The sequence below is a fragment of the Nelumbo lutea genome, chromosome 6, assembly GCF_056320005.1.
Source record: "Nelumbo lutea isolate HS-2025 chromosome 6, American lotus-T2T, whole genome shotgun sequence".
NCBI classification, from domain to species: Eukaryota; Viridiplantae; Streptophyta; class Magnoliopsida; order Proteales; family Nelumbonaceae; genus Nelumbo; species Nelumbo lutea.
Window position 1 is genome coordinate 63,147,114 of NC_142689.1, and position 26,350 is coordinate 63,173,463.

General features: G+C 41.9%; 2 protein-coding genes across 5 annotated transcripts; both read right to left on the reverse strand.

Moving 5' to 3' along the window:
- Nucleotides 1-11,614: 11,614 nt before the first annotated feature.
- Nucleotides 11,615-15,183, reverse strand: LOC148849230 (uncharacterized). 3 transcript variants are annotated; one of them, XM_088952302.1, is made up of 3 exons: nucleotides 12,932-15,183; nucleotides 12,470-12,843; nucleotides 11,615-12,378 (listed from the first exon to the last, which is right to left on the reverse strand). In XM_088952302.1, exons 1-3 carry the CDS (start codon nucleotides 13,275-13,277, stop codon nucleotides 12,376-12,378), a joined length of 723 nt encoding a protein of 240 aa, XP_088808428.1. In that variant the 5' UTR covers nucleotides 13,278-15,183; the 3' UTR covers nucleotides 11,615-12,375. The 3 variants fall into 3 exon arrangements, with proteins under 3 accessions (XP_088808428.1, XP_088808427.1, XP_088808426.1); XM_088952301.1 differs by having other exon boundaries at nucleotides 12,450-12,843; XM_088952300.1 differs by having other exon boundaries at nucleotides 11,615-12,843.
- A 129-nt stretch (nucleotides 15,184-15,312) lies between these two features.
- On the reverse strand, nucleotides 15,313-20,855 carry LOC148849231 (L-ascorbate oxidase homolog). 2 transcript variants are annotated; one of them, XM_088952299.1, is made up of 10 exons: nucleotides 20,072-20,855; nucleotides 19,653-19,799; nucleotides 18,768-18,951; nucleotides 18,519-18,628; nucleotides 17,863-18,133; nucleotides 17,230-17,326; nucleotides 16,674-17,019; nucleotides 16,034-16,399; nucleotides 15,874-15,952; nucleotides 15,313-15,700 (listed from the first exon to the last, which is right to left on the reverse strand). In XM_088952299.1, exons 3-10 carry the CDS (start codon nucleotides 18,909-18,911, stop codon nucleotides 15,497-15,499), a joined length of 1,617 nt encoding a protein of 538 aa, XP_088808425.1. In that variant the 5' UTR covers nucleotides 18,912-18,951; nucleotides 19,653-19,799; nucleotides 20,072-20,855; the 3' UTR covers nucleotides 15,313-15,496. The 2 variants fall into 2 exon arrangements, with proteins under 2 accessions (XP_088808425.1, XP_088808424.1); XM_088952298.1 differs by having other exon boundaries at nucleotides 19,932-20,855.
- Nucleotides 20,856-26,350: the final 5,495 nt, after the last annotated feature.

Sequence of the window (26,350 nt, forward strand, 5' to 3'; positions counted from 1 at the left end):
TGCTCCTCGAAGACCATGACCTCGTCATGACCGTGATCCTTAGGAAAGTTGCCTAAAGAAATAATGTATACTAAGTTATTAGGGAGTCTATACCGAACTACTAAAGACAAGAGCCTATCCGCTGTCATTGTAGATGGACCGAAGCTGTCCGGCATGCAACCTAGGTGTGAGGTGGAGGCTGACTTTCCAGAGGCCTCTCGCTCTCACCAAGGTGAGTCCATCTCGGATGGGCTGGAGTCCACATCCTATGCCGAAGTGCCCACCTCGGTAGGATGAGGCTCCACGGTTTGTGCTGAGGTACCCACCTCGGCCCTAGTGGATTCACCGCTCTCATCTAAAAGGCTATCTAATCTAAGATTAGACATGCTAAAGGAATGGACAACGGAATCGAAAACAAAGGAAGACGAACTCACCAAAGAAGACCGAAGAAAGAAAGACAACCTCAGACTTGGGAATAGCTGACACCAAGTTGGGAGACTTGAACACAACCTCAAGGACTTCAGACTCAGGGTTTGTGGCAAAGAAGATAGGCCCTTCAGCCCCTACTTATAGCCATTATGTCTAGGGATCAATGGCAGAGATCTGCACGATCCAATGGCTCCTAGGAAAATTGGATACACGCTTCCCGAGGTTGAAATTAGTTGAGTGCACATTTTGACGTCTACGCGTACCTGATACGCAATTTGGGTCACTTCCTAGTTGAGCCAAAAGGTCAAACAGGTCCAACCAAAGGTCCACCCTCCGTACCACCTAGACGTCATGCCAAATCCACCTGGGCTCGTCATGAATTCCCCACGCCGAGTCAGGACCCCTGGCACGAGGAGTGGGGGGTAATTGATGAAGGGGAATTTGGCATGACCTAGTAAGTAAAGGTCACGTGGACGTGATCTGCTAGCAGGATGACAAATCGACAAGAGGAGCCTAGTCAGTAGTTTTGGGAGCTCAGGTGTTCGGGCACCTCGACATAAAGCCACCTCAGCATAAAGTCACCTCGGCATCTAAGCCAGTTCGAGGCCTAGGAACAGAAGTGACACGAAATCAACTCTAGAAGCTTCATAGCGGACTCCGAATCTCCAGGGATCACACCACGTAACGGTAGGCCTTATCCTCTCCCTGCCCAGATTGGGCAGTAACGATAAACTTCACTGAGCGGTGCGTTACTCCCCGTCTAAAGCGGAAATGAATCGCATCTACTCAGGCCGATGGTCCCGGAATCGTTTCATGAGACCCATGGCAGCTCAATTATATAAGGGCATCAACCCCTCCAGGGCCCAGGTACGCGCGATTATTTACATTCAAGATCTCTAGCATTCAAGCTTTTAGCTCACAACCACAACAAGAATACTAACTTAAGCATCGGGGCAACCTCACCGGGTCATCCATCCTAGTCTCTCTGATCTCTATTTTGTAGTTTGATCCAACTCACCACGTGAACAATGTCCAGGTATCCTTTCAACTAGGAGCTTTCAAATCACGCATCATTAGACTCTATTCATTTACACTAATGCAAATAAAATTTAGGGAAAATTTCTGATTAGTACCCGATACTTTGGGCCTAGTGCCACTTTGGTCTCCAAACTTTAAAATGCGACAATTCACTACCCGAACTTTCAAAACGTGACAATCTATTATCTACAATAAATAAGATGTTAACCCTTCGTTAAGTGACATTTGAAAAAGACACATATGACCTTCAAGTGTCATTTAATTTTCTTTATCAATCATCTAAACGTTGACAAAAAAATTAACAGCCACAAATCCTTGCTTCTTCCATTTAAAAAGTTGGGGTCACATTTGGATGGTTGACCCCAACTTTTTTAAATAGAAGAGGTAAGGATTTGAAACTGTTAATTTTTGTCAATATTTGGATGATTGACAAAGAAAATTAGATGACATTTGAAGGGCATTTGTGTCTTTTTCAAGTAACACTTAATGGCTGATTAACAACTAGTTAATGGTAGGTACTGAATTGTCACATTTTAAAAGTTTAGATACTAAATTATTGCATTTTAAAATTTGAAGACTAAAGCAACACTAAATCCAAATTAGAGGGTACTAATCTGAAATTTTCCCTAAAATTTACATTTAAAACAAACTGAGACCAATGTACAAAAGATGGGTAGACGGATTCTTAGCATTTGACCAAAATACAAAGGGAGATATAACCAATTCATTAAAAAAAGGTTTTGATCATCAATATCCAATTATTCTGGGAAGGGAGTCCAAGCTCGAATCTGGTGGGCGTAATTGCTAAGCACACCAATGAACAAGCACAAGTTAAGCCACGAGCAGCTTCGGGCTTCAAGGCCGGTGGTGGGTATTGGTGATTTGGTGCTTACTTAGAGAGAGAGATTTGGTGCTTACTGGTTTGTCATAACCTTAGATGCGGAATCAAGTCCCACAACCGACACACCTAATAACAAAAAAAAAAAAAAAACTTTCAAAAATATATATATTTAAGTCTAACTCTATTAAATTGATGTTATAATGAGGGTGAAATTGCTAAAATATGTTAACAATATTCTTTTTTACTATTCCTCTTATGCTATGTTCGGGTTCATAGAACAACAAAGCAAATAAAAGTTTAAATTTAAATAAAAGCATCCAAAAACAAGCAATAACATTTGAATTCTCTAATGAAGCCTCCAAACGGTGAGGATGGATGAATACTAAGAAATGCTTACATGTTGGTTTTTGTATCCGTACAAATGCATTGCCCATTATAATGTTTTGCCACCACTGTTTGTGTTGGAGGTTAGAAGTTGTTGAAAAAAGAGAATGTGAATGTGAGCATTTTTGTTGAAAAAAAAGAGAATGTTCACGGTACTAAATTGTTACAATTGAAAATTTAAGCCCTCAAGTGTCACTACCCCTAAATTATAGGTTACTTGTCCTACTTTATCCTTATAAAATTTTGGGATAAGTAGACTGCACTCCACCTTAGAAATCTGAAATTACAGCCCCCTCTTATTCTATTAGTAGCCCCCCACCCCTATAAACCTCTGGTCTGTGGATTTGACATTGATCCACTGTCAGGATTCATCCCATTTGTACGGTGGAGTTAAGATTTTTAGGAGTGGACTGAACAGTAAAAACCCCTATAATTTTTAAGCTGATAACTAGCAATCAATGATGGTGTTGTTAATGAAACCACCACAATATAACCACAAATCCAAGAAATCCATAGATTAGAACATATTTAGTCTTTATAGGTAGAGAAAAAATTACATTTTCAAATTTATTGTTAATTTATATTTCCTCAAATATTTTCATGAAATTTCCATAAATCTACTGATAACACAAAAAAAAAATGTGATTTTGAATATAAGAAATGTAAATCAACATAAATTTAAACATTAAAGAAAAAAAAGAAATCACAAGATATTATAACAAATTAAAAGAATTTACCTATTTTTGCCATATTTTTTCAAAATTTGAAAAATCTTCAAAAAAAATTAACGATTCACACTTGTTTCTTGCAAATTTTTGCAAATTTAACACTCTAGGAATGAAATTTGGAGTTTGAGTCATTTGAGGGTGAAAGAAGACTTATTTCAGGGAAAAGAAGCTTGCTTTCCCCCTTTTATTTTTAGTTTAGTTTTTTGCCGTATCTATTTCATTAATACACTACTGATATGCCTTGATACACCTCTGATATGGTCTAACACAGGTCTGATATGCATGACAAAAGACGAGATGCCTGATTTTCATGCTTATCCCATATCTGTTTTTCAAAGATACGATGCGATACACCCAATATACGCCATATCGGGCATATCTTATCGAAATTCTAAACCTTGGCTAGGATGTGTTGTGATATTGATGTGAGGAGCATTTTGTGAGGAGCAGATCTGGACTCAGAGCAAGACTGGGAGCATCATCCATGTGACCTGATTAAATTCTAAATTATTGACAAATTAAAGGGTCCATTTGCTTTGTAATTGGAATTGAAATCGGAATCAAAATCCCTCTAAATTACAACCAAAATCGTTTATTCCCTCACCTGTTTGGTGCAAATCAAAATCAAAATCAATTGAAATGGGATTCTCATTCCCAAGAGAGGGAGAGGGAATGGCCATTCCACGAGGAATGGGAATCAGATTCCAATCCTGTCCAACCAAATATGGTTGGTTCTAATTCCAATTCCAAACCCTTATTCTTGGAAAACAAATGGACCCAAAGTTTCAACTACTTATTAATTTTTATTTTTTTGCAGCAATTATGAATGTATGGTATATCTTGTTATGGTACTGTAAAGGTGAAAAGAAGCGCTACCTTAGAAATCCACAAGCCATAAAAGGTATTTTCACTTAAAACTCACTTGAGTAGTTAGTGTTTCCTTTAAGCATGCATGGAGCATGGTACCTTTTTCAGTACCATAGATATTACCCTAATGCCAAAGACTCTTGAAACACTTAGAACATATAGCAATAGTGAATTTGTGCCTATAGATTACACTTCCTTAAAATTAAAGAGGGTTGCAGTAGAAGCAAATTTAACTTTTCTTTCTAGAAATTCCGAACTTGAATATGCATTTTTTAGATGACGAAAAAAAAAAGTCTTGGTAATAAAGTAAAATATCTCTAGTTTTAGACACGAGTACTGATTACAATGTCAACTCCCTCCCCTTAGATAAACACATAGCTAGTACTCTTCCACAGTCATATACCTATGTAAACCCAATCAAATATTGATCTAAAGTTAGCTCATGACCCAAAAGAAAAGTCTGATCCTTGAATCAAGGACTTGAACTGAAAAGCACATGAATTTGCAGAGAGATTTGCTGCACTATTGGTAGCCCTAGGTGCTATGCACATAAATGAGACAAAATTAGGAGGAAGCTTGTTGTTGGCATACAACTATGCAAGTGACCGTATCATTCCAATGAGTCTGATGATCTGATCACAGTAGTCAATTGGATTTAATAATCTTGATACAGTTGCCTCCTTTCAGATTTAAGAGTGACAGAATTAAGTTATCCTCTCAAGTGCAGACTGGGCAGAATCCACTTGAGAGCTGATGAGGGGTGAGTTGGTCCAATCTGATAAACAAAGGACATGTGGATGCGACCTGTCACTCAAATAATGACTTAGCATTTCTCACCACCACGACAAACAGGACATCTCGGGTACTTCAGTCACTTTGGATAGTACCGAAGCCAGGGAACCTTAGTGACTGCATGCGCTGAGGTGACACGTAATGGATTTTAGAAGATCGTCAGCTGTCCTTGAGCTTTTTGAGATCATACCGCGTAACCGTAGGCCTTATCCTCATTCTGTTCGAATTAGATGGACATGATAAGTCTTATCAGCTAGCATGTTGGCCACCTTCCAAAAAGGAACGAACTCCTACCACTCGGTCCAAAGATCCCGGAGAGGCTCCTTGGGGCTCACGGCAGCTCAGCTATATAAGGGTGTTAACCCCAATAGCACAAGGTACGCGTGATTACTTGCTCACTAGTTATTTGCATTCAAGCTTTTAGCTTGCTACCAGAGTACAATACTAACTTAAGCATTGGAGCGACCTTGTCGGGTTCTCTGATCCGTCTTCTTGCAGTTTAAGCCAGCTCGTGAAGCAACCAACATCCAGGTAATCTTCCAGCTAGGAGCTTCTAGATCGCGCACCATCAATTGGCGCCATCTGTGGGAATTACGATCGAGAAGCCAACCTTCATACTCTACTGTTTCACTCATTCAATCGCTTCCACAAGCAACACCGTGAAGAGTGTTGAGATGATCGTCTCTAGGGGATAGGAGAAGACTGCAGCTAGCCAGGAGTTCCCCACGGTCTGCATTGGCCAGTTCACTATTCTCCTCACTGTCTCGGGGGTCCCCACTATCTCAACAAAGTAGACTCAATACCGAATCTAGTCGTTTAACGTTCCCCTGCCCTAGGTAAGCGCTACTTTCTCCATGCCGGAGCCCTCTATGGTCCCTCTTGGGGTCGGGCACTAGTAGTTCGACGAGCTGGTCCAGAGAGTCTGAACCATGCAATTATAGATGCAACAATTGCATTAGTTCCAACAGTTCTAGTAGTACTACTTCTATCAACAGTACCAGCAACAATTTCTACCACTACAGCCAAACCAACAACAAAATCAGCACCAAAACCAGTACCAGAACTAGAACTAGAACCAGGCCCATAATCAGTAGCAGCAGAAGCAGGGTGTACATCGATCTCCTCCTCAGAGTGTGGGAAACACACAGGTTCCAATCCCTCTCCGGGACCAGGCCCCACCTCGTGGTATAGTTGACGGTTAGTGTACACCCCCACCTTCTCAGAGAGGAAACCCTAAAGACAGGCCCAAAGTCGGTCAGCATACGAGGACCAATCAGCAACACTCGCAGCCTGAGAATCGCTAGTCACAAGTCAATGACTGCTAGTTCGGAGCACGAGGCACAGACACACGACGAAACCCCTCGTCTCCCCGTAATAGTCAGAAACAAGTTCGTGACTGAGAAGATGCCGGAGGTAAGAACCCGCTCCCACCTCGCAATAGTGTTCGAAAGCGAGAACGGACCAAGGTCAAAGTGCCAGACAACACCGAGGTTCACAACACCAATGTGAAGGCAGCTAAGAAGTGACAACGTCGTAAGACTTACCAATCATTATCCAAGAACAACCCACCATCGAGGAGTAGTCAGCCACTAGAACCAAGCAGGGTGAGGGAGGAAGTGCGCTCAGTAGTTGCACAGATACGTACGATGGGAGGTTCGACCCTAATGACCACGTTGATGCATTTCAGTCTCAAATGCACCTTCCTGGAGTAGATGAGGCATGCATGTGTGTGGCCTTTCCCACCATTTTCAGAGGATTAGCCAGGTAGTGGTACAGGAACATCGCACCGGATTTGACCAAAAGTTGGGCTCGGTTCGCCGACATGTTCACTGCCCACTTCATCACTAGTAAGAAGTGCCCAAAATCACAAGAGAGCCTTTTGAACGTGGTCCAAAGGGAGAATGAATCAATTTGAAGTTACATCAAGAGCTTCAATGAGGAGTGTTTGCAGATACCAGACCTCGATCCGGCTGTACATCTCATTGAGGCACGAAAGGGATTTAAGCACAAGGAGTTTGCATGGTACCTTGGAGTACATCGCTCAAGGATGATCATGGAGTTCCTTAACTATGCCGAGAGCTTCATGAGCATAGAAGAAGCTCTCGGATCAAAGGCAGAAGTCCAACAAGGTGAGAAAAGATGAAGGAGCAAGTAGCAACAAATGCCGGTGAAAGAAGAATAAGTCACCAAGGAGAAGCAAGTCTACCCGTTAGAGAAGTAAGTCACCGTTTTGGGGTTCTAGGTTAGGTCAGCTATCTAGGATCCCTCTTGTTGAAAGAACATCTTACACCCCCACTCAATGCAAAGCGAGGTGAGATTTTGATGGCGATCAAGGATTCTTCTTTTCTCAAGTGGCCACCTAGGCTACGGGGAGATCCGATGACTAGGAACCCGAATGTCTATTGTCACTTTCATTGCGACACCAGGCACAACACTGAGAACTGTCAAAACCTCCACGATGAGATCGAAGAGCTCATCCGCTGTGGGTATTTGAGGAAGTACATTTTGCACGAGGGTAGGGAATCAACAGACTGTCAAACCGACCAAAGAAGAGAAGCTCCAGAGTCAAGTAGGAGATGTGATCAGCCACCCGGTAGCAGCAGCCACCTGAAGACAGATCGATCCGCGGGGTGATCAACATGATCACCGGTGGGTCCATTGTGGCGGGGTGTACCATAGTAGTAGGGAAGACCTCGGTCCGAGAGTTAGAGCAAGAAGCAGAGAACCCACCGAAGTGACCTCGGGTGGAAGATCCAATCTACTTCATCGAGGATGATGCACATGGGATCCAATATTTGCATGATGACGCCCTCGTCGTCAAGCTTGTAATTAACAACTTCGAGGTAAAATAGATATTGGTGGATTTAGGGAGTTCAGCTGACATCCTCTTCAAGGAAGCTTTTGACAAGTTGCAGTTGGAGCAGAGCGACATGAAGTCAACAAATTCATCCCGTGGTGGGGTTCACCGGTGAAGTGATCAGACTTCTTGTCCAAGTCACAGTACCAGTTGCAGCAGGGAGTGGCCCAATCTAGTGCGCTTCGAGCAGACGTTCTTGGTGGTCGCGGCTCCATCCCCCTACAACGCGATCTTAGGTAGGCCCATCTTGCATGCCTTACATGCAGTAGTGTCGACCTACTATATGGCCATGAAGTTTCAAACGATTTGCGGAGTAGGGATAGTATGAGGCGATCAACTTGAATCCCATAAGTGCTACATGGTCATGCTAAAGGGTCAGGCAAAGTTGGCAGATGATGTCGAACTAGAGCTACCATCAGAGTACACAGAAGAGCGAGCTTCCCTGATGGAGGAGACAGTCCATGTACCAGTTTCCAAAGCCGAGCTGACAAAGACCCTTTAGATCGGCACTCTGCTAAGCGAAGCACTTCGGTTCAACTATTAAGTTTCTTACTCAATAACTTAGATTTTTTGCTTGGTTTGCACCAGAAATGCCCGGCATTGACCCTAGCATAATTACTCACAAACTTAATGTGGACCCTTTAGTCAGGCCAGTTAGACAAAGAAAACCAAAGCTCGCCCCGAAGCGGTGGAGGGTAATTGACGAGGGGGTCAGGAAGCTCCTCACAACAGACTTCATTAGGAAGGTCCATTACCTGAGCTAGGTGGCCAATCCCGTGCTTGTGAAGAAGGCCAATGGAAAGTGGCGCATGTGCATCAACTACACCGACCTCAACAAAGCTTGCCCGAAGGACTGCTTCCCCTTTCCCAGAATAAACCGCCTGTTAGATGCGACCTCGGGGCATGAGTTGCTGAGTTTCATGAATGCCTACTCAAGCTACAACTATATTAAGATGGATGTAGCCGACTGAGACAAGACCACATTTGTAACTGAGCTAGGGCTATACTATTATAAAGTCATGCCTTTCGGATTAAAAAACATTGGAGCGACCTTCTAGTGCCTTGTAAATAAAGTTTTTGAACCCCTTATTGGAAATAAAGTAGAGTGTTATGTTGATGACATGGTCGTGAAGACCCAATTTTCGAACTCTTTAATTGACAATCTAAATTGTGTTTTTCAAATACTAAGAAAAGTTAACATGAAGCTCAACCCAAACAAGTGTGTCTTCAGGGTCAAGTCGGGAAAATTCCTCAGCAACATAGTAAACCGGCGTGGCATTGAGGCCAACCTGAATAAAATAAAGGCCATACTAGATATGAGACCGCGCCATAAGATAAAAGAAGTTCAAAGGTTAATTGGCTGGGCAGCCACCCTAAATCGGTTTATGTCCAAATCGGTGGGTCGGTGCCTAACTTTCTTTAAGGCAATAAAAAAGAATGAAGACTTTGTGTGTACCAAAGAGTGTCAGCTCACGCTTGACAAGCTGAAAAATACTTAAGTACCACACTGGTTTTGACCCGACATGAGGAAGGCGACGAGCTGAAATTGTACCTCTCTGCTAGTGATGAGGTGGTCACCTCTGTACTGATCAGAGAGGTAGACCAAGTCCAACAACCCATCTACTATGTGAGTAAGGTCTTGTAGACTACAAAACCAGATATCCCGATATCAAAAAGCTAGCGTACGTGCTGGTAATTGTAGCTCAAAAATTGTGCCTGTACTTCCAAGCCCACACGATCGTCGTCCTCACCAACAAACCACTGAGGCACGTTCTATTGAAGCCGAAGGTGTCAAGGAGATTGACGAAGTGGGCTATCGAGTTTAGTGAGTACGACATCCGGTTTAAGCCACGTCCACCGATTAAAGCTCAAGTCTTGGCGGACTTCGTAGCAGAATGTACATTTAGCACGCCGGCCCCTGAAGTGACTTAGTTGGCTGGCACGTTGGAGGTCTTGACCAGTGTGGCATCGATCCCGGTCAAAGGAAGTCCGACCTGGGATGAGGAGCCCTGGATCCTACATGTAGTAGATAGCTCATCTAATAAGCGATGAAGCGGTGCTGAATTGATACTATATGGGCCGAATGAGGTGAAGCTGGAGTATGCTCTTTGGTTCGGATTCGAGGCATTGAACAACGAAGCAGAGTACGAGGCATTGATTATCAGGCTAAGCCTAGCAAAGGAAATCGGAGTAAAGCACCTCGTAATGTGCAGCGACTCCCAGTTGGTTGTGAACCTGATCAATGGCGACTACGAGGCCCTAGACCCAACCACGACAGCTTACCTAGCTAAAGTAAGGGAACTCTTGCCATGCTTCCTCTCTTGGTTTGTTCAGCAAATACCAAGGTCTGAGAACGTTGAGGCTGATGCCTTATCACGATTACCAAGCACCAGTGACAACACAATGCGAACGATATACGTAGAAGACCTGCCTCAGCTCAGTATTCTCGGGGGGAGGGGGCAGAAGAGGTCGCTCCCGTATTGCAAGCGGAACGAGTTGGATCGATTAGCTCGCCTATTATCTGCTCCACGGGACCCTACCAACAGATCGTAATGCAGCTCAGAGGGCAGAGCATCAACAAGCTTGGTACGTTATTATTGACGGACGTCTAATTAGGAGGTCCTTCTTGCTCCCCTACCAACGTTGCTTGCGACCTTCAGAACTGGTGCGCCAAAATGGGGATCCAACAGAATTTCACTTCGGTTGCACACCCTCAAGCGAAAACAGACAGGGCAAGGTGATGAATAAGGCAATCCTCCATAGACTAAAAGCTTGCTTGGCGCAAGCTAAGGGGCAGTGGGTGGACGAGCTAGCCAATGTCCTCTGCACCTACCGAACTACAATCAAGACTACAACCAGGGAAACGCCTTTCAACTTGACATACGGAACGGAGGTTGTGATCCCTGTCGAGATTGAAGTATCGACCCTGAGGCTTGAAGCATACAATGAGGGCGCTAATGATGATGAGCTCCGAACTAACATGGACCTGATTGAAGAAGTACGCAACCTAGCCTATATTCGGACTGTGGCCTACCAGCAGCGAGTAACTCAGTAATATAATGCCCATGTCAAGAAATGGCAGTTCCGAGTTGGCAACCTGGTGCTCCGTAAGGTGATGGTACCTGAGCTCAGCGTAGGTAAGGTAGGTCTAAACTGGGAGGGTCCATACAGGGTGAGACGAGTGTTCAAAGAAGGCATGTATGAGTTAGAGACGATGGAAGAGAGGTTGGTACCCCGAGCATGATTGTTGGAAACTTTAAGAAGTACTACCTATGAGCTCGAAAGTTAGATATCTGCCAAAAATTAACTAAGTTTAAAAAATCACCGAGCTAGCCAAATTACAAATCAAGGAGTGGACTATGAGTCACTCCCAGAGGCTAAGGACCACGATGACCGAGCTAATGACCTCGGCGTAACCTAAGACCTAGTCGCTTCAGCATGGGCAACCTAAGACCTAGTCGCTTCGACATGGGAAACCTAAGACCTAGTTGCTCCAGCATGGGCAAAATAAGACCCAGTCGCCTCTTTGGCATGTGCAAGTGAGAAGTAGCTCATGTGGAGGTAGGTCGGGCATATACCTTATCTTGTTTGCTCACTTCGGTGTACATTGACATCAAATTATTCTTACTTACACCGAGCTCACCAACTCGGCATTTTGGAATGATCCACACTTAGAAAATTTTTTTGTAACATCAAGAATTTTACACAGGGAGGAGAACAAAAAGATTTGATTCATTCAAGATGTAGTTTCAGTACATTAAAAAAAAAGGGAAGTTACAGCTAGTTAACCGAGCTTGGAGGCTTGGGACATCAAGTATTTACGGGAGGTCCAAGAGAATAGGCAAGTAAAGCCAGTCCTTCTGGGGCTCCTCACCCCCCACCGGCAACATCCCTGGGTAGATCGATCTCCATAGCATCCCCAACAACGGTATCTCTAGCTATCTCTTCCGTTGTCTCTTCACCAAAGTCGTCGTTGTCACTCCCCTCTTCGGAGTCAGGTTCCTTTGCCACCTCGTCAGCCATTTCCTTAGTGACCCAATCGTGGTAGTAGCCTTGAGGTCGAGCTCGGGGAACTCACGCCACATTAGCCACCTGTTAAGTTTGAATCCCTTCCGGTAAGCAGTCGTGCCGGTCTTTATCGTTAGCTCACATGATTCTTGTGAACTCTTGTAGGCCTCAACGGCTTTATTGATAGCCTCCTTGATCGCATCACTAAAGATAGCCTCGCGCTCTTGTAGAAGAGCTTGAAGATCCTCCTTCTCCTTTTCCAGATCCTTCTTTTCCCCCATCAACTGCTTGATCAGTTCCTTCTGAGCCTGCGTGTCTTTCTCCAGCTTATGGATTTGACCAAGGGCCTTGTTCAGCTCGCGTTGAGTGCTCATAGAGGAGTCTTCGACTTATAGGGCTCTCTTCAGATGTACATCGGATTTCCAAACTAAAGCGTGAATCATGGAGTTCACCTACTGAAAAAGAGAATAAATCTTAAGTATTAAAAAGAATGAGGAAAAACGCTATTCAAGGTTTAGATATGTACCACCATGCAATGGCTATGACCTTATGCCTGAGTTCACCGATCGAGAGCTCAGAAATCTGAGCGACCTCTACCGAGTAGATTGCTTCCTTGCTCTTGAAGAGGCTGCATTTCGGGTCCATGATGCTTGGAAGCAATTCGGAGCCCTCTCCTGATGAGCTGGCTCCGCGGGCAGCTTGGAGCTCAGGCGCTGGGATCTCCTCAAGCAGGCGAGGCAGGGAACTCTTACTGCGATCTTCCTCGACCAAGTCGATCACTAGAGGGTCCTCGGTGATAGCAGCATCAACGGTAGGTGGGGCGGCGGTCTCTTGAGAGCTGACCTTCTTGGATGCCCTCCTCTTCTTCCCCTTCTTCATGCTCCTGAAGAGTTCACCTGTGGGGATATCCTCCATAGCTCCTATGGAAAGTAATAGTGAAATTAGCCAAGGCAGTTAAGGGTGAATTCAAAACAAAAGATAAGTGTGTGCACTGAGGTGGTGACCTACGAGGAGGACTCAGCCCAGATTTTTTGAGATTTTCTTCGGACAAGAAGTCTTCTAGCTTCATTCCAATCTTCACCCAAGAGCGGACTTCCGCCCTTGTCTCCTTGTCTAACTTGATGTCAAGGTCCTGAATGGAAGGCCTCCAGTGAGTTGGAAATGGCCACCCTATGGTATTACGAACCATGAAGTAGCGCTTCTTCCAGGCCAGGACTTTATTGAGGAAGTCGTGCAAGATCTTGTAACCAGGTCGGGGAGACATGTAGTAGCTACGCCTGTGCTCCGGGAGGACACAGGCATCATTCTTTTTGATGGAGCAAATTGAACTAAAGATGTCGAGGGTCAAAGGCATATTATAGTCATGGAAGAGGGAGATGGTACCTACAATGTTGCAGATCGAGTTGGGGTGGAGCTAATCTATGGTGATGACAAAAAACTTTGACGACCTCAATGATAAAGGGGCGAAGTGGGAAGCATAGGCCGGCCGCAAGCTACTCCTCAAATACCACAATCTTGTTGTGATCATGGTCCCAAGGATACCTACCTAGGGGAATGCTATACACTAGGTCATCAGGGAGCCTGTAGCGAGCAATCAAGGCCAGGTGCCTATCAGCCATTATTGTCGAAGGACTGAAGCTATCTAGGCCCTGAGTGCGAGACGAAGTGGAGGCTCCCTTCTCGAAAGCCTCGCATTCTTGCCGATGTGCGTCCGCTTGGATGGGTTGGAGTCCGAACCACGTACTAAAGCGCTCCCCTTGGCAGGATTCGACTCTTTAGCCTGTATCGAGGTCCCCACCTCGACTTCAGCGGACTCCTCACTTAAGTCATAAAGGCTACTCATGCTAACACTAGACATATCGAACTAACTAGAAAAAGACAAGCAGGGAACAAAAACAAAGACAATACAAACTCACCAAAAAGCCGAAGAGAATGGATGACCTCGGACACAAGGGTAATTGGCACTGACCAAGAGATAGATGTGCGACCTCAAGGACTTGAATACGCAATATGTGGTGAGAAAAATGGGCCCCCTGGGCCCCTATTTATAACCACCATGCCCAGGGTTAGACGGTTGAGATCTGCACAATCGATGGCTCTCATGGAGATCGGTTACATGGTTATCGAGATCGAAACCGGTTGAGCACGTGCTTTGGCGTTTGCGGAGCCTATAAACTACATGACGTCTGTGCATCCCTGGTACACAATTTGGGTTATCTTGATTGAGCCAATCGAGTTAATGTGGTCTGACCGAAGGACCACCCTCCCAACCAAGAAAACTTGGGCCAAATCCTTCTAGGCTTGTCATGAACTCCCCACACTGGGTCGAGACCCCTGGCACGGGGAGTGGGGAGCAATTGATGAGGGGTGATTTGGCCTGACCTAATAAACAGAGGACACGTGGACACGACTTGCCAGCCAGACAATGACTTAGCACTTCTCGCTACCTCAGCAAACCAAGACACCTCAGGTACTTCAGTCGCTTCGGATAGTACTGAAGCCAGGGGACCTTGGTGACCACATGCACCGAAGTGACATGTAACAGATTCTAGAAGATCTCCAGCTACCCCCGATCCTTTCGGGATCATACTGCGTAACCATAGGCCTTATCCTCGTTCTGCCCAAATCAGATAGACACAATAAGCCTTATCAACTAGCACATTGGCCACCTTCTGAAATGGAACAGACTCCTACCACCTGGTCAGAAGATCCCGGAGAGGCTCCTTGGGGCTCACAGCAACTCAACTATATAAGGGTGTTAACCCCCATAGCACAAGGTATGCGCGATTACTTGCTCACTAGCTATTTGCGTTCAAGCTTTCAACTCGCTACCAAAGTACAATACTAACTTAAGCATCGGAGCGACCTCGCCGGGTTAGCCACCCCGGGTTCTCTGATCCGTCTTCTTGTACTTTAACCCACCTCGCAAAGTGACCAGCATCCAAATAATCTTCCAACTTGGAGCTTCCAGATCGCACACCATCAAGAACCAAGGAAACTAGGATGGCAGCATAGATGATTAAGACTTAAGATCAAAAGAGAATAAAGACAAGAAGCACCCTTGGGCTTTGGCTATTTAGTCAATCACTGTATTAGACAGTACAGGATCACTATATTAGAACAATACAGGACAAAAACAACCATAAGATTCAAAAGATTACACCAGAACCCAAAGAGAATGGGCCACAGATTGCACGAGAGTGAACTGTTCTCAAGAAAAGATCATGAAGTGCACATCTCCATAATGAACAAGGTGAAATACAAATGATGCAGTGGGGTAATGGACCAGAACTACTGACTTGTTACTAGTGGATTCAAAATACAAATGGCATCAAATAGAAATATAATTCCTATCAATGCATGCATTCATAATCCAAGAGACATGCAAATGAACAAAAAAGATAAAAATAAACAAATTATTATTACTGCTTTTGCTATAAGACATTAGGAGATGGGGTTACATTCTGGATGCTTTCCTTTCTTCTCTGCATATTTTTTTTCTGACAGTCATACCCTTGTGACTGAAAATGAAAAGGTTACATAAATAGGTAATTGGGTAAATTGTCAATTATCTTAAGCATGCAATCCCCTAGCTCTGCCACAAAGGAGGGCATTTGGTGGAATGTCATATTCATTGGCGGGGGTTTTGTCTGGGCTCCAGACCCTTAGATAGAATTGCTGCCCCAAATACTGCCTTGCCCATATTGCAGACCGCAAGTTCCACATACCTTGGTTATCCAAGGAGATCAATATGGTGGTCCATGAATATGGATACACCTGCATGACAATGTAATTTGCATTAGGAAAGTAGAAATGATACCCAAGACCTTTCCAATGAAAATCACAACCACCTACTAAATTATTATTATTGCCTGTTAAAGAAAAAAGAATCAGGCCTTGAAATTGCAAAACAACCACATAGACCCACAGTTTGTTCTGGTTTTAGTTACCTGAGCAGTATGTCTAGTAAGCGCATCAACTAGATTGTAGTGTTTTCTGCTGGCTGGTGTCCACTGCCCACGACCATAGCTGCATTTATCCCAATTGGGTTGGTTAGAAACTAACACCATACTGAATACCACCTGCAAATAAATAAACTTAAAGCCTTACCCAACAACCCAGAAATCATAACCATCAAGATGCCAAGATTGGATGGTATTTTCATTGTTTTGGAAGACAACTTCAATAAATTCATGGAGAGAAGCTGGCATCACAGCGGTAGCAAGGTATGCAGGACCTCCACCAGGTGCTGTTTGGATGGAGTTCAGACTGAAGACTCCAGGGATATTGAAATAGTCAGCAAGCTTGAGTGGGGTATCTGAGTTAATGTAGGAGACCCTATTAATAGCATAGCGTTGCTTGCCATTTATCAAAGGAGCTGAGTTAGCCAAGAAAATTGTCCTTGATGTTGTTATCTTCCCATAATGATATGAGCCTTGAGGGTTTGGTCTGGCTGCACTTGCCGTCAGGTTCCACCTTTGAAACAAAAGCAAAGAAATAGGTCAGAATGGAGCCACTATTTACTATTAACTAGATTTTGATATTTGATATCACATTAGAATTCTATTAGAGAAGTGATACACCTAGCATATTATTTCAAATGGTAAGAGAACATCTATAATGCAACAGCTGTAGCATTTGAAAGGCTTCAAGCATTAATTCTATATTGTTTTGAGTAATGAAATTTCAGCATATAATAGCACTCATGCTCCCTTTTCGGGATCTACCTCAACAACTCAGAGTGAAATACCTGAAAGTTCTGGCCTGCTGCATTGACCAGTGAATTTGGTAAGTAGGACCAGGAGGCACTCGACCAGAAACTGGGGTTTGAGAATTAGTATAATGTAACACTGCAGTTGCTGTGAGAACAGTTCTCGTAAATCGTGTGGAGGCAACAATATAATAGTCTTTTGGAGCCTGATTTAGTGTGACTAGGACAGCCACAGATTGGCCCACATGTACATCAAGAGAATCAAAGATGTTCTGAATGGTGTGAGATCCTTCGACTTCAACTAGCATAATTGTATGACCCTGAATCCTGAAGTTGATTGAGGTTGACAAGCCCATATTGGAGATCCTGAACATGTAGGTTTTACCTGAAAATAGAAAACCATAAATGAATTTGATCTAAAAATATGACGAAAACATCTAAAGATCAAATACATCTTTAGGCTATGTTTGGTTTGACAGAAACAGGAAGTTGAAGGAAAAGTTGAACTTTCTGTTCCTCTCTTATTTTATGTCAATCAAACACAGCCTTAAGAACTTAAAAGAATTACATAAATGTTTTCAGAGATGAAGCTTACCTTGATCACCACTAAAAGAAGCATGAGCTTGGCCATTTATTAGAAGGCCATCAGGGAAAGGAAGAGGTCTCCCTAAGTCCAAATAGTGCTGTAAAGTCTAAAACAACCAGAAAGATGAAAGATGTCAAATATTGAAAGAAACTTTGCAATCATTGTATATATTATGAAAACCTATTTTTCAAGCACAAAATGCCCCTCTATTTTTAAATCTGGATCCAATTACTAGTAAAGATATAAGGATTCATAAATGCTGGCTCAACAAAACAAAATCATATCCGGTTGACTGATGGAAAAGAAGTTCACTAACCAATACTAAAATTTCAAAGGGTTTTCTGGACTCTGGACTGGTCCTTGGACAAGTTGCCTGGACCTACTCAATTGGACAATCCCAGACTTTCTAAAAACAATGTCTCCTTAATATATGAAAAAAAAAGTTACTGAAAACAGTTGCCATCTTACACATAAATCTAGACTACAATTTTAGGCATGAAGATGAAAAACAGCAAATTTGTATGCATATATAACTGCAGAAACAATTTTTCCAGAAATCATCGGTTGGATACTCTAGAGATATCAACCAACTTTAGAAGTTAAGGGAGAAAGAAAAGAAAGGAAAAAATATATATACCTTACCTTATGGTTGGTCTTGTACCAATCACCAACAAGTAATGTGAAATCACCAGCAGGGTTAGGAAATGGGATTGGTATCTGGGGCCTCTCATAGACATTCAGACCTCCATACCCACCAGCAGCTTTGTGCAGCTGAGTGGATGGGAAATAAGTGTAGGTTCCAATCTGATCTTTTGCCTGGAACTTGTATGTGTAGTTTGAGTTTGGTGGGATTGGGCAATTGGTTCCCAGTACTCCATCTTGCCAAGAGTTCTTCCTTTGTTTAATGCCATTCCTAGTAAAAATAATGTACATAAGCATTTCAAAAGGACGAGCTTAAGCCATTTATTAAAGAAAAAGGGATATCAAAGGCCTATAACATTGGGGGAAAACTGTGAGAATTGACAGGGCATCCAGTTTCCAAGTTACAGGAACATGTAATGAAAAGAGAGACATTTAACAACTTAAAAATATTCAGAAAAAGAGGAAAAAAAAAACAAGAAAGAATGAAGCAAATATCTTTGTTGCAGAGTATTTGGATAGGTTCTCCAGTATCAATCACAGCTGAAAACCACAGTAGGAAAAGTATGGACTAACAGAAAAGACAATGAACATCCTTAAGCTACATACAACTGAAGAAATTAATAGACAGGAAGAGATGGATCAAAGAAAAGACTCACCATGTCAATAGAAAAGGCTGGTCTAGCTTGTTAATGAGGTTCAAGATAATGTTGTCGTTGGTTACAACATCAAGTATAGGACCAGGAAATTGGCCATTAATAAGAATAGCCTTCAAAACCGAGAAAACACAGAAAAATTGATTATGAGCTGAGATACAAAATCGTACACGGTAGTTGTCCAGTAAAACTAATTCAATCATATAACTGAGCTAATAATAAAATGTTTATCTCAGAGGCTGGAAAACTAACCTGTTGAGGGACGCTCAGAGGAGCAATCGTCCCATAGGTTACAGTCCACGTATAATATTTGTACGGGTCCTCTGCATTCACCAGAGAGACACTCAAACATGCCAAAACTCCTAAGATCAGATGCAGCAACATTGCTACTCTCATTTTATCAGCGAAACAAAGCTTCTCGATCGGCCTTCAATTGCTGAAAAAGAAAGGGTCCAAACAAGATTAAGCAAATACTAGATTCGCTCTAACTTCTAAGCCTAATAGATTAAATTGAAGAAAAATACATAAAAAGAGGAAATGTGGCTTCAAGGACTAAAAGAGAGAACTCGTACAGCCACAGATAAATTTGATCGGTAAAAAGAAATACAGACTGTGAAAGCTGTGAAGATGAAAGATTTGGCACAATGCTATATAGGGCATGAGCTTCAACGAGAATTGAGAACTATCAGCACCTAGAAGGCTAAAATCCTCAGATATCAATTGCAAGGCGCAATGAAGTTTATAATATTTGAGGAACAACATAAAGAAAACTCAGAATTGACTGGAGCCCAGAAGCTTAGAAGTAGAACATCCAAATCTCGATGAATAAAAACCAAAAACGATATTGACGAAAAGACCAAAACTAGAATTAGAAAAAGCCCAGTACATACAAATGATGGTAAAGGATGAAGAAAAGAAGCTATATACCCTTGTTAAAAGGACCTGCATCAATATTATTACAATCAAAGAATTGGGTATAGAAATGAGGCATTTATCGTTAGGCATTTCAAAAATTACTCAGTAAGCACTAGGTACAGAAGTCTGGGCGAATCAAACACTAGAGAGATTTTACAAGTCAGAGTCTCAGAGTTAATTAACAGAAAGACAGAAAGATAGATAGAAATATATGTCTGTTACCTGAAGTGAGACTTGATAAGTGTCGTTCGATGGGCAGGGGAGGAACAGAGGAGATAGGACTCTGCTCTGTTCACAGAATCACAGCTTAGCGTACAGAAGAGTAAAGCAATGGGTTTGCTTAAATAGAGAAGAAGAGCGGGAAGAAGCCTGAAAATGAGCAACATGCATGGGTTCTCAGACTTTATCTGAGAGTTCTGAGTATATAATTAAAATAAATGAAACAACTTTTTAATGATTAAAAAAATAAAAAGAAATCAAGAGCAAGGAACTAGGAAGAACCCATTTTCGGCGCACATCACGCGTTTACGCGTTATGATGGGTTGCAGCCTTGCAGGCATTACGAGCTTCCATTAACGCACAGCTGTCGTTGGTAAAAGAGAAAAGAAAAAGAAAGAGCAGTTGACTGAAACTCAACTAACCACGCTAGCTAGAAAGATCATAGTTAAATGGATCCTGCTCTGGTTCAACCTCGTCCATGTATTTTAGCTTTTCTGGTTGTCCTGTGTAGGAGATTGAATTCATTAATGAACGTGATAATGTATTTTGGAACTGGGTGGGCGAATCAGGGGAAGAGAGCTTTGAATCTGAACGTGGGATCATCGTCGTCTGAGGCTGTAAGTGTAAGCACTAAGCAATAAACTGGAGGAACCGAGGAAGTAATAGGTGGGACCGTGGGACTAATGTCAATGGTGACTTCACATCCGGGAAGCGACCAGCAGAAGGCCAGAAGCCATGTCCCCAATCCCAATGTCGGTCAGACAGGAGACCACCATCATCGTACTTCTTCAGACATATGCGTTTTACGTTCAGTTTCATTCCTTCAGGCTTCAGGCCTTCGGGGTGGTAAAGTGGTAGTCGGTACTCGGTAGAGCCTTAGAGGTCTCCTCCCATCCTCCCTCCCGTCCACGTCCAATAAACACCCGAGATGTAAATTGGTAATACTACGTGTCTCTCATCGGGATCGAGTGTTTGGTTATATTCTTGCGTCATTAGGCACTATATCAGTAAAATGTCAATAAATTGCCACGCGTGATAAAACCGTTTATGACGCTTGTGATGAAGTCGTTTCTTCTTTACCTATTTTGCAACAATCTATTGCCACGTGTCATCAGAACCAATGATCATAATTGTGATGAAGCCGTTTCTTCTTTACCTAATTTGCAGCAATCTATGATTTTTGAAATCGGTTTATTTCAAAAAAAAAAAAAAAAAACGGTGAATTTTGGCAGTGTTTGGAATCAATGCCGTTGCCTGATGAGTATTTTTTGAGGAAACGGTTCTGCATTGGCATGTGGTTTTCTCAAAAAATATTTTTTATTTAATACCATTGTTGAGGTCGGATTTCCTGCATTCGTTTGGTGTGTGCCGTGGTGCACTCCTAATAAGATCGTTTAAAGACTGTTCAATCAGTTTGAGGTCGGAAATCCTGCATTCGGATTTCCTGCTTTGTTGAGGTCGGATGTCCTGCATTCGGATTTCCTGCATTCGTTTAAAGAAGCAAACCATCAGTTTAGTTGAAACTTGACGTGTTACAATCTTATTGGGAATGCACCACGACACACACCAAACACGTGCAAGAAATCCGGATTCACCCTTGTTGTTGTCACATAGGTGTTGCAAGCCGGTGCTGACACCGTTCCAACAGCCTCTTCAAACCTTGTATTAAGAATCTCTCCACGAAATGAAATAAAGCATATAATTATGGAGATACTCTCAATGCAAGGCTGTAAAGACTGTTCAATCAGGCCTGACTGTAGCTCAACTTGTGTATTTCAATGCTATATCTTCCTATCATTGCTAGCAACAGTTGAAAAAAATGAGAAAAACATTAAAAGGGTGTTTTCCTCGGACCACACCCTTCCTGATTTTCAATAGTATGAGAAAATGTTTTTTGAAAAAAAAAACGCATAACCAAACATTAGGCATTATCTAAAAAACGGATTTCAAATGTGTTGCTGATGTAGCACTATTTTTGAAGGAAGCATAATCGGTTTCAAAAACCAGGAGTTTAGATCTGCTCATCATAGAGTGCACCTCACACCATCTCCTTAGTGCATTGTAGACGTTGGGAACATCTTCTCATGAATGATAACATCACCTACTGGAGGTGTTCTCAATGCATGACTCCAATGCGCCGTGAGGTTGCCATGAGGCCAATTTCTTGATAATCATCAAAGAGAAATCATCGTCAATATCAAACATCACCCAGAATAAGCTGAAAATTAAGGAATCACCAAAGGGCCAATTTCAAGAATCAAATTTAGTTGATTTTCCAAAAATCATCAAAATTAGCTTAACCAAACAAAATTTTCAGCGTTGGTTGCTCTAGCGTCTATTTGGCATCATTGTCGTTGCTCCAAAAAATGGCACTACATCAGTGCCACATAAAAAAAAAAATACGGTGCTTCAAGCCACACCTCGGAAATCGGGAAGGCATGGCTTGGAGCAATGCCAAATTTGGCGTTTCCTGGAGCTGCAGCTCATTACTGCCAACAGAGATGTGAGGCGGCAATGATGTGGCCCTGTATAATGGGTACCAGTGTTGAAAACATTTCATGGAGCATTGGTACCAAACAGAAAAAGTTACTATTGCTCTAGGAAATGTCCTATCTTGCAGCAACGATTCCAAACAAAAAAAAGACACTGTTTTCTCAAAATACGATGCTTCCAACCCACACATCAGCAGTGTTGCATCTGCAGCATCGATGCCAAACATATACCTATTGCTGATATGGCTCCGGTATTGTATGGGTGTGATTAGGCTTGTAAACAGATCGAATTCGAATCAAATCAAACTACATTCAAATTTGAAACCAATTAGAAATACTGATATTCGAATTCAATTTGATACCCGACGGATATCAAATCTATCAATTTTAAATTTGGTTTTGATTATTAAATCCAATATTCGATTCAATTCAAATTTGATTGATTGGCTAAAAAATCGGTATTGATCGCAAAGAAGGGGAAATTTTGAAAAATCTAGCTCATAACAAGAAACCAAAAAAACACTAAATCGTCTAAATCACTATCAGAAATTTGTAATCTATTCTATTTCATTAGAAATTTAACATACAAAAATGAACTGAAAAATCTAGCTCATAAATAAATCAATAAACCAATCTATCTAAATTTAATTACCTTGAGAAAAGAGGTAGGGGATTGATGGCAACAAGCGTTTGTTCCTAGTTGTCCGAATGTGATGGAGTTCCAACGGCAGTCGTGGGTTGCAACATAAGGCCAATGATGCTAGATGGTTGAGGGTTGCTTGAGCTTGAGCAGCGATGAAGGAGACGGTGCTTTGAGCTTGAGATATTCGACTACTATCACTGACACTGTCATTGGTGATGGTGGTTGCTTGGGTGGCGGATCACTATCTCATCGAGACTCTGAGAGAAGAGAGATAGAAGTAAGAGGAAAGATGATTAGATGAGTGATGATAGTGTCCAATGAAGGGCTGGTGGTTGTTCGACGATGAGGGGCGATGATTGGTGATGGACTAATGGTGGTTGCTCGGGCGGCGTCCATTGACGGCAAAGGGAGTGACAAAGGATTAGGGTTTTAGGGTTTTGAAAATTGAAATTTGAGAGAGAGAAAGAGGTAAGAACGTAAGGTTCGAACTTCGAACTCAAAAGACTGAAACAAATATTCAAACTCATTTCTCATTTTCTTGCTTTTTCTTTTTTTAATGATTATATATATACGGTTCAGATATTTATGAGATCGAATCAATGTATATCTAAACTTGACCGAATATTCAATTTGAATATCCGAATTTAATTTGATTATAACTAATATCGAATTCGAATTCAGATTTTCGAATGTGTGATTTTTGATTAATCGGCATCGATGCCAAACATCTTATAATTGTTATTAGCCACTTGCGTTGCAAGTTACGATCTGCACATTTGAAGGGGTTTGGCGGGGCCCACTTAATTTTTTCCTTTGTGAGTGGTGAAGAAAGCGTGAAACCTACCGAAACTTGAATCTTGGAAATTGGAATAAACGCGCGCGTAAACTCAACATGGATCTGGGCCAGCTCCAGCTGGCATCCAATCCGATCTCCCTCGTTCACTCGTCTCACCGGTCACCATTTCCGTTCCGCGTGACTCGATAGCGAAAATTACGTTGAAATGGGAGTTGTGAGGCAGATCAAGCGCCGTGGCGCTCGCTTGATCTCGGACGGACTTTCGGTGTGCAAAGCAGAAAAAGTGGAATAAGAAAACTTTAGGGAAATACATTAGGTAAATTACAAATGGGTATGTGACAAAGACACCTTATATTTTGTTTTGCGAGAAAGACCTCTTGTATTATAACTATGAGACAAAGATTCCTTTACCGTTAAGTTAGATGATGAAATACGTTAAATTACCAAAATACTTCACTAAATTTTTTCTAGTTTTTTTTCTTTGCCTTTTTTCTTTTAAAATCTATTTAACCTATTATTTTCCTTTTCTTTTATTCTTTTTCCCTCTCTCCCCATACTCTTTCATTCTTTTTTTTTCTCCCAACTCTTCAAGGACAGAGGAAACCCATTTCTCATCTTCCCTTTCTTCTCTTCTTTATTTTCAATCTCGTCTCTATAGCTGTTGCCGATGATGCCGCAATCATGTGCAATGCTTGATAGCCCAACAACAGATGCCTGCCTGTATCACAGAAGATCGTCCAACTTCAAGTTCTTAAAAAACTTTACCTGCACAAGAACATTATCACAGGGGCGAGAGGGAATGGGGATAGCATTCCAAGTGAGGGAGCACACTTGTGTAAAACGAATCGGAGGTTTTCTCATTTAGTTCGAACGTTAGAACAAAAATAGTATTTGCTTCTTGAACATATAAATTGTAAGAAATTTTTATTGGTAAACAAATTGGGGACGTTGAAAAATAATTCTTGAAAGCTTGTTACTGAGTTACGGTTTTCTGACTCGATGAATCCTCTGCCCGGCAGAAACAGGTTTTTTTTGTATTGTTTTTCAGTCTTGTTGGATTGATACTAGCTTGGAAATCGATTGTCGCTTGGCCAAGTGGTTAAGGCGTGTGCCTGCGGGGTTTCCCCGCGAGAGTTGGAATCTCTTAGGCGACGTTAGGAATTTTTTCTCCTCTGTTCGCCGGTTGGAAATGAAACCATTGGCTACCGTTTCTGATTTCCCCTCTCTCGACAAAGCTTGCTACTGTTTCCAATTTCCCTCTCTCGGCAAAGCTTGCTACCGTTTTCGATGACTAGTTTCAGCCGGAAGTTGCAGCAGCACCGTCTCTGCTTCATCTCAATCCACCTCTTTACCTTTGCAATGACTGCCTGCCACTGGCAAAGGTTAGTTATACAGCAGGGGCATGAAACGGCCATCGACAAAGAAGGAAGTTGCAGGTCAGTTATACAACAGGGGCATGAAAATGGTTTTAGTCGGAAGTTGCAGCAGCACCGTCTCTGCTTCATCTCAATCCACCTCTTTACCTTTGCCGATGGCTGCCTACCAATTGGTTTGGCTATAACGATTCCACCAGCGACACAGATGGCACCGCTTGCAGGGGGTTTGGGTGCATGATGCCACCGATGATTGCTACCAACTAGTTTCGCCCAGGTTTCCACCAGTGATACAGGCGCCACTGCTTACAGGGGTTTGGGCGAGTGATGCCTATGATGCAACCGACGAAGATGAATAATGTTTTTCTGTAATACAAGGGTAATATGAGGATTAAAAAATATTACGACGGATTTCAACGTCAGAGTTAGACATTATTATGATTCATAGACACGAAGGTTGATGGTCATTGGTGGAGTGAAGTAGAACAAATCCTATCTTATCAAAATTAAAAAGTGCATGGGAAATGATACACTCTTACACGGGACTTTAAGATCAAGATAGTGCCATCTCCATCATTACATATGTATAACTTTTTATTTCTTTCTTGGATTCGAATATGATACCAGAAAGAGAGGATATAATTGGTTGGGTAAATTACATATAGATACTTATATTTGGGGTAGTTATAGATAGGTATTTTGAACTTTCAATTGTAATATTTGAGTACCATGAATTCTCAAAAATAGATATGTTGTTATTCCATAGTTAAATATTACATAATATCAAAATTATCCTTTCATCAATTAAATTTATATGGATTGATTAATAATTACCTATTTATTAGTATTCTGTCAGTTATATAATGCCAAAATTTAATAACTTATACAGTATTAATCAAATTGTATAAGTTTAATTGATGAAAGGGTAATTTTGGTATTATATAATATTTAACTGATGAAATACTAGTGGATGGATTCACGTGTCTATTTTTGAGAGTTTAGAGTACTTAAGTGTTACAATTGAAAGTTTATGATACTTATTTGTCACTACTTTCCGATTTGTAATTTACCCCAATTGGTATCATAAACATGATAACCAATCCTATGATATTTATCCAAATTCATGGGTAGGTTTTGATTGGTCAAATGTGGGGGTGCTCATAAAAAAATGAAAAACTGAGAAACCAAAACAAAAATGCGGTAAAACAAATTGATCAGTTTGGTATTTCTAAAAAATTGAAGGACTGGTTCTGTTTTCAGTTAACCTAGAAAAAAAAGTCGGTGGTTAATTGAACCGGCCAATATATGTATATACATATACATACATACATACATACATACATATATATATATATATATATATATATATATATATAATATCTCACATATTACCTATA

Coding starts and splice junctions, on each gene's coding strand:
- LOC148849230 (XM_088952300.1), bottom strand. CDS start 13,277: ATGCCTTTGACCCTCGACATCTTTAGTTCAATTTGCTCCATCAAAAAG. Junction 12,844..12,931: donor ATCTGGGCTGAGTCCTCCTC/GTAGGTCACCAC, acceptor TACTTTCCATAG/GAGCTATGGAGGATATCCCC.
- LOC148849231 (XM_088952299.1), bottom strand. CDS start 18,911: ATGAGAGTAGCAATGTTGCTGCATCTGATCTTAGGAGTTTTGGCATGT. Junction 16,400..16,673: donor CAGCAGGCCAGAACTTTCAG/GTATTTCACTCT, acceptor TTTGTTTCAAAG/GTGGAACCTGACGGCAAGTG. Junction 15,953..16,033: donor TATGATTTCTGGGTTGTTGG/GTAAGGCTTTAA, acceptor GGATAAATGCAG/CTATGGTCGTGGGCAGTGGA.